This window comes from Acomys russatus, chromosome X (genome assembly GCF_903995435.1).
Source record: "Acomys russatus chromosome X, mAcoRus1.1, whole genome shotgun sequence".
NCBI classification, from domain to species: Eukaryota; Metazoa; Chordata; class Mammalia; order Rodentia; family Muridae; genus Acomys; species Acomys russatus.
The window spans coordinates 86,710,667-86,725,038 of NC_067169.1; the positions used below are offsets into that span (position 1 = coordinate 86,710,667).

The 14,372-nt window shown below is 39.6% G+C and overlaps 1 protein-coding gene across 1 annotated transcript in view; it reads right to left on the reverse strand.

Annotated features, from left to right (window-relative positions):
• Positions 1-14,140, reverse strand: part of Lhfpl1 (LHFPL tetraspan subfamily member 1) — a 39,774-nt gene extending 25,634 nt beyond the window's left edge. The window contains exons 1-2 of the mRNA XM_051141451.1: positions 13,649-14,140; positions 193-291 (exon numbers count right to left, since the gene is read on the reverse strand). Coding sequence (XP_050997408.1) covers positions 193-291; positions 13,649-14,030 — 481 coding nt within the window. The 5' untranslated portion in view covers positions 14,031-14,140. The remainder of the gene's footprint in view (positions 1-192; positions 292-13,648) is intronic.
• Positions 14,141-14,372: the final 232 nt, after the last annotated feature.

Genomic DNA, 14,372 nt, shown 5'->3' on the forward strand with positions numbered 1-14,372 from the left:
AAAGAAGCAGACTTTAAAGTCAACCCCTACAAGTTTAAAAAGGCAAAAAACCCAAAGACACCACATCCTACAAACTGACAGTATTACATAGGCAGGCAAGTGCCATTAGTCATAGAGAACTCCCCAACAGGTAAACCTTTGAAGCCACTTCCCCCGTAAACCAGCACTGCCATTCTGACCGTACCGCCTTACCTAACTGAAATTGATTGGAGACATTCCCACATGTTTGCATTACCTCCGGGCTGTTCCATCCTAAAGGATATAATGCACAGCCTGAGCTTATCAGCAGTCCTGGAAAAAAAAAGCACAGGCACAGGTAAAAAAACAAACAGCTTTCCTGTCATCCCCACATCTGCCCTAGGCTGCTTCACCTTCAATTCTGCCTTCCCAATTAAGGCCTGGCATTTACCTGTTTACTCTAAACTGTTTTGTTTCTATCACACTGTCAATTCAACAGGATTGTTGTGTCATACCATAGGCTGTGGAGCATGATAGATAGATAAATAGATGAGATGGAAAGGGGGCTGGGGTGGGGAGAGAGAGAGAGAGAGAGAGAGAGAGAGAGAGAGAGAGAGAGAGAGAGAGAGAGAAAGAAAGAAAATAGAGCAGACAATTCAAAGTCAGAATGGTATGGAAAGTTAAGATATATCGATACTACTCTTACAGTCATTTTTCTTTCTTTTTCTCACAAGGTCTCACTACAAGACCTATTCTAGCCAATTCTGTGAAGCTACTGAACAGAGCTACAAACTACATAGTGAGGAGACTTCATATGGTAAGCAGGGTACTATACTTTCTCTTTTTCTTTTATTTTTTTCATTATTCTTTTTAAAATTTTTTTATTAATTTATTCTAGTTACATCTCAATGTTTATCCCATCCCTTGTATCCTCCCATTCTTCCCTCCCCCCATTTTCCCATTATTCCCCTCCCCTATGACTGTTCCTGAGGGGGATTACCTCCCCCTGTATATGCTCATAGGGTATCAAGTCTCTTCTTGGTAACCTGCTGTCCTTCCTCTGAGTGCCACCAGGTCTCCCCCTCCAGGGGACATAGTCAAATGTGAGGCACCAGAGTACGTGAGAAAGTCATATCCCACTCTCCACTCAATTGTGGAGAATGTTCTGACCGTTGGCAAGATCTGGGTAGGGGCTTAAAGTTTACCGCCTGTATTGTCCTTGACTGGTGCCTTAGTTTGAGCGGAACCCCTGGGCCCAAATCTGCCTATCATAATGTTCTACTTGTAGGTTTCTAGGACCCTCTGGATCCTTCTACTTTGCTATTCTCCCATGCTTCTCTCATTTAGAGTCTCAATAGGATGTCCTCCCCTCTGTCCCAGTTTCCTGGTAAGTGAAGGCTTTCGTGGGACATGCCCCTTGGGCTAGTATGCAGATATAAGTGAGTATATACCATATGATTCTTTCTGCTTCTGGGAATCAAATCGAAGACCCAGATATGAATCCACACACATATGGTCACTTGATTTTTGACAAAGAAGCCAAATCCATTCAATGGAAAAAGGATAGCATCTTCAACAAATGATGCTGGTCTAACTGGAGGTCTATGTGTAAAAAAATGCAACTGGACCCATATTTGTCACCTTGCACAAAACTCAAATCCAAGTGGATTAAAGACCTCAACATAAAACCAGAGACACTAAGTCACTTAGAGGAAAAAGTGGGGAAGAGCCTGGAACATATTGGCACAGGAGACAACTTCCTGAACAGAACACCAACAGCCCAGGCCTTAATGTCAGCCATTAATAAATGGGACCTCATGAGGCTGAGAAGCTTCTGTAAGGCAGGAGACACTGTCAGCAGAACAAAGTAACAGCCTACAGACTAGGAAAAGATCTTCACCAACCCTACATCTGACAAAGGTCTAATATCCAAAATATATAAAGAACTCAAGAAATTAAACACCACCAAACCAAATAACCCAATTGAGAAATGGGGCTTGGAACTAAACAGAGAATTCTCAACAGAGGAATATCAAATGCCTGAGAAACACTTAAAGAAATGCTCAACCTCCTTAGTCATCAGGGAAATGCAAATCAAAACAACTCTGAGATTCCATCTTACACCCATCAGAATGGCTAAGATAAAAAATTCAAGTGACACCACATGCTGGCGAGGATATGGGGAGAGAGGAACCCTCCTTCATTGCTGGTGGGAATGAAAACTAGTACAGCCACTTTGGAAATCTATCTGGTGCTATCTCAGAAAACTGGGAATAGGGCTTCCTCAAGACCCAGCTATTCCACTCCTTGGAATATACCCAGAAGATGCTCCAGCACACAAGAAAATTTGCTCAACCATGTTCATAGCAGCCTTATTCATAATAGCCAGATCATGGAAACAGCCTAAGTGTTCATCAGTAGAAGAATGGATAAAGAAACTGTGGTACATATACACTATGGAATACTACTCAGCTACTTTCTCTTTTTCAAAATATTATTTCAACCAAAACCCCAAGCATATTTCCCTTCCTTGGCTGCTATTGGCTTCTATGCCCCTGTAATGCCTAACCTTGTCAACTTGGTGGGATTTAGAGTCACCTAAAAGGCTCATCTCTGGGGATATCTTTGTGGCTCTTTCCAGGGAGGTTTAATTGAAATGGAAAGAACTACCCTGGATGTAAACCACATCACAGTCTATGCATCGGGGTGTCGGCCTGAATAAAGAGGAGACAGTATGATCAGCGTCATTCATCTCTTCCTGCTTCCTAATGCAGATACAAAGTGACCTCACATGCCAGCCACCACTTCTAGGGAACTTCTCAGTGCCACAGCTTCTAATTGTAAGGAGAAATAAACAGCTTTCAGTTTTTGTAAGATATTTCTTCAAACAAACAAGAAAAGGATATGATACAGCCCCATTCGGCTTTCTCCCATTGGCTTAGGCCTTTTGGTTATTCTAGGAAAACCTTATGGAACTTTAATAACAACCTTCCTCTTCATACCACAGCAGTAAGTCTGGCTTTACTTGTCACCACTGTGTTCTAGGAGCACCTGGCTCACATTTTACAATCCACAACCCTACCAGGCCTTTAGCTATAGTAATTTGGAACAAACATTGGCACCTGGCACAAAGTACTACCAAATTCATTGGCTAGCCAGTAATGGGTGCCATGGTAGTCAAGCATCAAGAAATAAGCAATGACTAAATTTTGAGTTCTGAAACTTTTTCTTAAGAAGCTTACCATGCCTGGTGGTGTGTAATGGTAATCTAGGTACTTTTGGAACCTAAGGCAGGAAAGTTATATTTCAGGCTGGATTATATGGCATGGTCAAGAGACTAGCCTGACAACTTAGGGAGAGCCTGTCCTGAAATAAAAAGAAAAGACAAACAGGCAGCAAAACAAAATGAGACATACAACTGCTGACATATTTATCAGATAGCACAGACACGGGAAAAACAAAGACCAGGTGGGTGAATCAAGTTTCTGTGAAGCTAAAGCCACAATTTATGATACAAATCTAGCAAAGGTAACCAAATCAACTGGTAGAGCAAGTTGCTAGTGTAGAACGGTGACATAAATCAGATAGATCATGAGTCAAATCCCTTCTTCTCTATAAGTTTTTTTAAAAATAGAAAACAGAAGCCATTTCTTCTATCCCAATTTTATATATATGTGTGTGTATGTGTAGTGTTTATAATATATATTTTTCTCCTTTTCCACTGAAAAGACTCAAAAGAATCTGTACTATTTTTGACCAAAGCAACCTGACTGCAAGACTATTATATTTGTATAGCATACCAAAGGGACAAGGAAAGGTTACCTGTAAAGAACGGGCAGGCAGGAAGATACAGACACACAGAACATGGGAGCAGATGTGTGATCAGTGGTGACTAGGTGGCAAATTTGCAAGATCCTGAATCCTGGAGTGGGCTGTACAATGAAAGGAAGGCCACCCACAGACTTCTGGCCTCGGTTTCACTTCTCATTCTTCAGTCATAGATATCCTAAGGTCAGATGGCGGCCTAATGTGCCTGAAGAGGGTCTCTAATTGGACATATGGCAATCAGCTTTTCTCTGTCCTCACTTAGGCTGCCAGAGAAATGAACGTTCTTAACATATAGCAAAAAAGGGTTTATATATGGAAAGAGGAATAACTTTCCTGACATTGAGAAGTACTTTGGAAACTAAAGAAGGGGCATTAATTCTTAAACTCTCCTTCAATGGAAAGCTGCAAATTAGAAAACATTCTTATCTGTTTTGTAGTCGTTCAGGAAATGAACCTGGTCACTGGGAGACCTTTCTAGACTTTGGAATTTATCCAGTGGCAGTAGAACAATACTCTTCCTTTTCGCCCTAGATAAACTGAAAGCTGTAATATGAGATAGTTTGGAGTACACACAATGGGTAGAGACAAAGGTGGAAAAGAAAATTGAGTCCTTTCTTGTTGAGCTAGGAATAGCTACTAAAGACTGAGAAGCTGGGTGTGGTGTCTCTTGCTAATCCTAGCACTTTGGAGTCTGAGACAGGAAGATCATCCTTAGCTACAGTATAAGGTCCTACCTCAAAGAAGAAATGTGAAAGAAAGAAAGAAAGAAAGAGACCAGCACATACCTTTAATCCCAGCACTCTGGGAGGGAAAGGCAGGTGGATCTCTGTGAGTTTGAGGCCAGCCTGGTCTACAAAGTGAGTCCAGGACAGCCAAGGCTACACAGAGAAACCTTGTCTCAAAAAAAAGAAAAGAAAAGAAAAGAAAGACAGAGAGAGGGTCTGAGGGAGGGAGGAAGGAAAAGAAAAGATATAAAAGCAAGCAAGCAAGGAAAGAAGGAAGGAAAGAAACATGCAAGCAAGCAAGGCAAGCAGAAAGACAGGCAGACAAAGAAAGACAAACTGACTTTTTCTATACTCTCTAAGGGTAATCTTCTTAAAAAATGTCGTCAGCCAGGTTGGGAGACAATTCCAGATACCTGATATTGTCATAGTATCTTTTCTATTCTAAGACATTATGTTTGTTTTTAATTTATTCAGAATTTTTTTAGTTTTGAGAACTTCATGTATTAGTACAATATTGACATCATTTCCCTCCTCCATCTCTCTCTTCCATCTCCCCCTGTCATAAAATCCTGTGTAGAAGAAGACCTTTAAATATTATGTCTGCATTCACAAGATTATGCATCTGGCCATTGGCAAGAAATTTCTTATTTAAAAAAAAAACATCAACCCTTAGAGACTCTGTTATTCTAGAGTTCATTTTTACAAGAATGACTGCCTTCTGGGAAGAAAGGCACTATCAAGCTTAGGAAATATGAATGCATGAGATCTGGACAGACAGAATACCATGATTTAAGAGAACAAGTTCTGGAATCCACCTAGACTTTAGTTCTAAGTCCACCTGACTTTAGACAAGCTACTTGATGCCTCTCTCCACCTTGGTTACCTCCATTTTTTTTAAAAGAAAAGAATAACAATACTATATCCTATGCAGACATTTCAACAGCCAATGAGATTAATACATTTCAAGTGAAAGATAGTTACAGCACTCAACTAAGATTTGTTATTACGAAACAACTGCCATTCCCTGTGGCTCCTCTCCCAATTTCTAACCATATTCCACTGTTAATTGCTTCCTCACTTTGTCTTCATAACAAACAGCTGAAAAGCCAAAAAAACTGAACAGTACTCCATTCAAAAGCTGCCAAACTGAGGCATTATATTGCAATTTTGCAAAGGTACCTAGTGACAGACCAGGACTCCCTGGGAAACATGGGTTCTGTCCAAACACACAACTATGCTCTACTCAAACTCCTCTCCCAGTACCCATCCCTCACACTATCTTTTAGATGGTACATACACTAGAATGTAAACATATGTCATACACACACGTTTGACCATAACTGATTCTTAGTCTCAGTACATAATAATCATAGCTGGAAAAACGTCTCCTGTGGAGAAGCATTTAAAAGAAAAAGATGAATTCACAGGGCAATCCTTCCTCAATTAGATTTGTCCACAACAGTTCCCCTTTTCTGTTTGAAATTATAACTAGCAACAGGGAAGCCATATGCTAGTGTTGGAACCTGCAACCTTCCAAGAGAGTGACAAAGGATTAAAAATGTATATTTGATTTTTTTGTCTTATTGTCCTTTTTGTTTGTTTTGACTTCCTTTTTTCTGCTTTGGATGTTTATTTGTGAGAAAGAGAGAGAATATAAAGTTAAGTTGGGGAGGATCTAGGAGGAGCTGAGAGAAGGGAAAGAAGATGATCAAAAATATCTCATGTAAATTTAAAAATAACAATTTAAAAGAAAAAATAAAAGTAAGTTAATATAAACATGTGCATTTGGGTATACACATAAAGGGCTCTAAATCAGCATGCCACAGAGACACCTGCGCACTGTGGTTAATTGGGCACTATTCACATCAGCTGAGATATGAAACCTGTCTAGATGTTTATTAGCAGATGAATGGATAAAGAAAGCATGACACAAATCCACACAATGGGACTTTATTCAGCCATGAAGAAAAACAAAATCGTGAGACTCAAATGAATATGGAAGTGGAGATCATTAGGATAAACCATATAAACTAGACTTAGAAAGAAAAATACCACATTTTTCCTTCATATGAGATACCTAATTTTTAAAATTTCTACATAGGACAAAATGCAGGTGTGCATCTATGTGGGGAGGGAAGGGGTCTAAAGATAGAGGAAAGAAGAAACAAGATAGGTAAGTGGATGGAAATCATCACAGTGAAATCCATAATTCTCATGCTACTTTATTTAAGGTAACTTTATAATTATGAGCAGAAAGAAATGTAGATTCTTGGGTTTTATCTCCAGGTGTTTAGCTTCAGCCCAGGAATATGCATTCTTAAAACTCCCTGTGATGTAGATATACCTGCTTCTGGTAGCAACACTAAAGAAAACCACAATTATAGTTGCAAAATAGGTGACCTGGTAGCAGAAAAATACCTAGTTCAAAATCCTAGCCCTGCCACATATGAGCTGGAGTTTTGGTTTGCACTTGTTTCTGTTCTTGCTAACTTTTACTTGTACTGCATTTCTAACCATAACCTGTCTGCCCCTGCTGATGGTGGTGAACATGCTTCATTCCAGCACTCAGTAGGCAGAGACAGTTGGATCTCTGAGTTTCAAGGCCAGCCTGTTCTATATAGCAAGGTCCAGACCAGTAAGTACTATACACTGAGATACTTGTCTAGAGGGAGGAGGCGGGCAAGAGGAATAGAAAAAGAGGAGGAGGGGGGAGGAAGAATTAGGAAGAAGGTGAAGAAGAAGACAGTGATGAAGAAGGAAGGGGAGGAGGAGAAGACTTCTATTCCAGCTGAGTCTCATTTGCCACTAAGGCAAAGAAAGTCTCTTGAAGGGTATTACTATCCTTCCTCTCTGCTGTTGGACAGATAAAATGTCCAATGGGACACATAGAGACACTGAATTGGATCTGACCTTTAAGCAATGAGTAAATATTTAAAGGCAGAGATACGTTTTCTTTTCATTGGCATGAAATAAATTAGTAGAGTAGGAGTTAGGTACAATAGATTCTGATGCACTACTTTACACCAGTGTGAAAACAAGTTAATAATAAAAATGATAACTGTACTTTATGTTTCAAAATAAGTAGTGGGTTTGAAGTGTTTTCATCCCCAGTAACAGATAAATGGAGATGATGCAAGTGTTCCTAGCTCTGATTTGGTCACTACACACTGTACACATGTATTGAAAGATAACAGTTGCCAGAAAGACAGTATCATCACAGAGATCAGCTTCTCAGTTATCTGTCTTCAGTTCTAACATTCATTCAGCTGGAAGCATGTCATGCTGTGATGTTACACATGAAAATGCACTGGTGACTGTCTGCATGTGTTAAATTCTATCCTTTTAAACAAAAGTATATGTCCAAGGCAATGGGATGCTTTTGGGTTTTGGAAAGGCTCCGCAGCAGAGCCACTGGGGATAATTTTTTAAACACACAGATTTCCACCTGTTGCTGCATATATCAAAATGGAAAAATAAACTGGAGAGTTGGAGAGTTCGTGTTCTTTTAAGCATGCCAGGTGATTCCAATACATTTTCTGTTCTAGAAAGATTCTTGGCTTACCTCGTGTAACCTGATCCAACATCTTACACTCTTTTTCCTGCCAAAAAGTTCCTTATATTTACTTCTCACCTATTCTTTCTTTGTTTAGTTCTCACTGAAGAGGAAAGATAATTCACAAACATCTTGCATATGTATACACTGGGGAATGTGAATAATGATCGTTTTCTTGGGGACTGGGGGCCAGCTGCTTGGAAACCTCAGTATCCCCAGTGTTGAAATAATCTCCTGGCCAGATGTTTCCTTCATTGGTTGGAACAGGGCACAGAGGCCCCAATGGAAGGCTCTCTGGACCCTAGCTTGGCCAGCTGGATCAGCTGCAGGTGAAGCAAATGGGACCCAAGGGCTCCATCAGGTCACCTTGCTGAGTATGAGTCAGGCCAGCAGCTCTTTATTTCTTCCTGTCTCTCCCACTTCCCACCAGTCCTCTCTGTGGGCAGCTGCCAGACCAGGGAACAAGAGTCAGGCAGGGGGAGGAGGTATTTCTTAATGGATCCTCCATCTCTTCAGTGGTTTGGGGTCTGGCAGAGATAATCCAGACCTGAAACAAATTGGCTCCTCCCCTGATGTATTTCGGTTAATGCACTAGCTGCCGAGAAGCAGTCAGGCCTAGGGAAACAAAATCAATTTCCCCTAGCTGCAACACAACCACAAATCAAATTCCCATAGCTTTTTCTCTTCTTTATCTATCTATATCTATATCTATATCTATATCTATCTATCTATCTACTTACCTACCTATTACATATCATCTATCTATCAATCATCTATCTGTCTGTCTGTCTAATGTACATGGAGCACCAAATACTGCCCATGTTGGTTTCTGGCCACTGACAAAGGCTTTTTCTCTCTGCATCTGACACAAGGGCTCTGGAGAGGCATAGGAGTGGTCAAATGCCAAGTGGATCCTAGAAATTCTGGTAATCCAAATCACTCTTCACATTCCTTCCCATAGGATACAACAATAGTCACCAGACTTTACTGAGGAGGCCTAGATAGCTGCTCTCTGCCTAATTGCAGAGAGGGAAACTGCAGAAGTTGAGCAGTCTATTGCAATATCATTTTTTCTGTTTGGGGATAATCTCGATAACATATCCTTACTTCTTCTACTTAAACTAGGACACAAAGTATTCCATTTCATTACAGTGTCTTCAAATATAATTCATATTGATCTTTTTAGTCTATTCTTCTCCACCCACTCCCAGCCTTGTACACTTCCACCTCCGATAGTCTTTCACCTACATATCACAAGTGTTTAATTGCCCCTCCCTCTTTTTCAATACCTCTTTCCCATTCCCTCCCTTCTTATCTTCGTTTTCACTTCATGAATCTACATCCACACTCATTCTCATACATGTGTGCATGTATGCACGTGTGCACCCACACATGTGTATATACACATTAAAAACTAGGCTCTGAATACAAGAAACCATGCAGTATTTGTCTTTTTGAATTTGGGCTATCTCACTTAATATAAATTCTACATACATCTATTTTTCTGAAATTTTCCTTGATTTTTCTGTACAGTCAAATCAAATTTGGTTGTGTATACATACCCCCATTTCCATATTTTCATTATCAATTCATCTGTTGATGAGAGTCTAAGCTGATTTTCTTTTCTTGCTATCATGAAGAAAGACCAGCAACAAACAAGGAAGTACACGTATCTCTGTGGTAGAAAATCAGTCCTGTAGGTTGTGTGCTCAATACTAGTATAGCTAGGTCATATAGTATTTCTTGTTATTAGTTTTTTTTTTTTTTAGAAAACTCTAATCTTATTTCCTTAGTGGTTTCAGCCATCTACCTTACTGCTAAGAGCGAATATGAGTTCTTCTTTTCCCGTGTCATCATCAGCATTTACTGCCATATGTTTTTTTGATGATAGCCTTTGTCACTGGGGCGAGATGGACTCCCAAATCAATTTTGATTTGCATTTCTTGATTGCTAAGGATGTTGACCCTATTGATTGACAGCTTATTTGTGTGTATGTATGTGTGTTTCATTTTTCAGTTGCTTACATAGTATAGATATTAATTCCTTGTCTGAAGTATAGCTGACAAAGTATTTTCTCTCATCGAGAGGCTTTCTGATCACTGCACTGATTGTTCTCTTAGCTGTGATGAAGCTTTTTAAATTTCATCTAACCTCATTTGCCCTTTCTAAGACTACTGTAGATGTCACTTTATTCTTGACTTTAAAGGTGCTCATTTAGATGTAAACATTGTAACTACATCCCTATGACCAAGAGTCTTAGGGAATATAGGATGGCAGAGTCATTTGAGGCCCAAATATGACTCCCTTCAAACAATATCTGTCACCCAACCAAAGTTCTATTACAGACAGCTTGGGAATATCAAAATCCCCATTATTATTCCACATCTTGCCTCAAAATTGTACGTCAAGTTTCTAGATCTTGTAAATGAGATCAGCAAAGATGAATCCTACTGAGATGCTCAAATGTTATAAAAGTCTCAGTTGAGCTCCAAAGAGGGAAGGAGATTGGGGGAGAAGGTGCTAATAGTGCATGTGTGTAGAGGCTGTTGCTACTTTACTTCTGGTTTCTGACACTTGCAACCTCCACACTTTCATCTGGTGCCAACTTGTCACTCTCCTGTGAGAAGAAATGGGTGCTTGGGACATAGGAGTCATAAATAAAAGTGTGGAAATAGCTGAATGTGGTGGCCCATGTCTTAATCCCAGCATTCAGGAGGCATAGGCAGGTGGCTCTCCAGGAATTCAAGGCCAGCCTGATCTATACAGCATGAGTTCCAGGAAGCTGGGGTTACACAGAGAAACCTTGTCTCAAAAAACAAAAGGCTAGAAAAAGCAGGAAAAGATAGAAACTAACCCAAGTCTCATAAGTTCACATTATCCCACCAGATAAGAACCACCATGTCTCTTGTCAACCAAGTTTCACATACTCAGGAAGTATGTCCACGGTGGCTTCACCTTAACATGCCCACAAATATAGGGAAATGGTGAGCAAAAGACCAACTCATGAGTCTCATGGAACTCACCATGAGAATTTAAATAACTTAAAATAACTGTTTCTAGTGATGTCAGTGACATGTTTGGCACTGTGCCATTCTAGAGGAATCTAATTCTACTTTTTTGTCTCTAGAAAAATCGTCAGATGCCCCAAAAAGTTGGAAAATTAAGATGTATGAGCAAATAGAACAATAACACATATATGAAAAATTTATGGTGAATCTGAATAAAGAAGGAACTGGAAAATCAAGAGTTTCTCAGTGGCACTTTTTTCTGAATTTAATAACCAAAATTTCTCCAGGCATAACAACTGCCCTTTGTGGGAAAGAGGACACAGGACCAGATTGCCCGCAGCACTATCCCATTGAGAGTAACTGCTTAAATTCATCACTAAAGTCTTACTCCAAGACCACCTACATGCAGTCAGTCATTGGAGAGAAGAACAAAAATGCAGATATGAATCATATTTCCAGGGCATATGTTCAATGGAAGCAAAGCACAGGAAAATCCATATCATCTGCACAGGCATGCACAGGTCCATGTCATAGCAAGTGGCTTCCAAGCATCCTGGCCTTTCTTACCACACTATGATGCTAACCAAAATGATGACGCTACTAACCTGCACTCCTGGCATACTCAGGTAATCAAGTTTATTCCTTCTCAAGTCTCTGATGGAGTTGAAGACCAGATAGCTCAGCTTTATAATGAAGCTTAGTTATTTAGGGGTTAAGATGGTTTTAGGTATAGATAGATGATAAAGATGAGATGTGATGGAGATTGATTTACATTCAGAATTTTAGACTCACAAAGATAGGAAAGATGTTTTCTTCAAGGTTGTCAAATACAAATAGCCAAAACACTAAGAATGTAACATTTATATAATTCCTGACTGTGTCATGGGTCTTCTCACTACAGGTAGTTTATTGTATATATGTGTACAAATATAAATGTATATGTGAAAAATAAAAAATGTTTAAAAAATAAAATAAAATAACCAAAAAACCAGTGTAATATAAAACAAAACAAAACAAAAAAGAAATGATGATACTAATGGAGTTGACGATTTCAAAACGCGTATCAACAAACTTCAGCAGTAAGTTTTACCAAGAGTTTTCTCAATGTCCCTTGGAAGTATACAAAATAGAAGAAATATTTGCATACATTTGCCTATCCAGTTTTTTATTCTTGGTTCAAATTAACTTAATATCAATGACTTTTTGCAATCTGCCTGCTTTGCATTTTGCTCTCTTTTTAAGACTACTCTCTGACTATCTGCATCCCAAGATGACCGCACTAAAATTGAGGGGAGCTTGAACAAGACAAAGAACAAAATAGGGTATATTAGAGCTACAAAAAAAATCTAAGTAAATTTATTTAATGGCTACCCAGATGGGGCTAGCCTTGGATGTAGACCAAAAAGTAGTCATGTATAGTGTATTTAGAAAATAAATAGCAGGCCAGGAGGGGTGGCGCACTCGTGAAGCAGAGGTAGATGATCTCTATGAGTCTGAGACCAGCCTGGTCTACAAAGTGAGTCAGGGACAGCTAAGGTTACACAGGGAAACCCTGTTTGGAAAAATAAAAAACAGGGATGGGGAGCTGGAGAAATGGCTTAGCAGTTAAGAGCACTGTTTACTTTTCTAGAGATCCTGAGTTCAATTCCCAGCAATCACAACCTTTTTCTAGCATGCAGATAAAGCACTCACATACATAAAATAAATACATGAATCTTTAAAAAAGAAAAATTTGAAAAAGAAAAAATAGCCTTTTGCTATTGGAAGCATATTTCTGTGGGGGGCGATAATTAGTATTTTAGCACCTGTGTATATGTTTATCTGATCCCTGTCCGCCGAGATAACTACTAAAAAGAAAAGTTCATAGAGATGACCTTTATGTGGAAGCAGCAATATTATACAATAGTATTATGCTATTTTTGGAAGGCAAAATGGATAATAGTCTGTTTTAATTTTTGTTTCATTCACAACTGTTTTGGTACATAGACTAATTGTGCACTAAACTGTGAGCTATGTGATGAAATGTGTTTTCTGTTTGGTATTATTTTACTGTTAATTGACACATAACTAGAGGAACCCAAGCTCTTCTCATTTAGTTTATATATTTGGAATATATATATTTGGATTATATATATATATATATATATATATATATATATATATATATATATATGTTGAAATACTTTTGACTGCAGTCTCCATACTGAGCTATAGGACTAGAATGTATTCTTCCTACGCAACTGTATTTTAGTGCTTATTATCCAGTCTCCTTCATCTCACCCCCCCCACCTCTATCAATCACTATTCTTTTCTCTTCTACATTGACGTCTACTTTAGACAATATTTTTAAGTAGACACCCCATAAGTAACAAAAAGAAGACAAAGCCATTGATATCAATTACATCTACTATCTTATTTTGCTGTGAATCCTCAATGAATTTCAAGGAAATCCTTATTCATAGCCTTGAATTCAAGCAAAGTAGAAGAGATGAGAGTGTATTTTCCCATAATACTGTATTTTCTACTTCCATCACCCCAAATCTCCACAACCTACTCAATCCCTGGGATAGTCTTACCTCCTACAAACTGTGCAGCTCCCATGCAACGCCCCATCATTCTAGAGATGAGTTCCTCCATGCAGCATCCTAGGACAGCAGCCAATGCCACCAGGAGCAGCAGAGCACAGCCAGCACCTGTCACCACTGTGCACATCTGCCATGCCAGGCTTGGTATAGCAGTGAAACTGGCATAGCGCCCACATTCTTCCACCATGATCAGATTGTGCCCGTCTCCCCGCACAGGGTAGTTGCATCTTCTGAAAGTGCTGAAAGATACTGGCTTTCCTAGCTGCGATCCAAACAGCCAGTATGGAAGGAAGTAACTAGTAGAACTGGCCACAGCCGTAACGAGGGACAGGAAGGCCCAGAAGGTGCCAACGAGAGTAAGGCTGCTCCTCATGGTCTCAGGTGTCTGAGATGAGATGGTTCACAGCAGCAAAGGCAACACCTTATGATGTAGGCTCCACTGGCCTGTTTTCATGCAGTTGGCAGGTCCTGGGACTCACATATGTGTCGTGTGGCTCTTGCTTCTGGAGGAGACCATCCTCTCGAATGTCATTTGGGATTTTTTGGGCTACTGCTTTCCATCCTTTCCTTCTGCCTAGTTCAGAGGTCTATAGTCGGTAGGCTGTAGTGGAAGAGTCACAGAATTAAATTAGTGACCTCTATGACAATCCAAATGGAACCTGGGCAGCTAGCTTATAACTCTGGACATACAGCGTGTAGCTGGTCATGAGAAGAG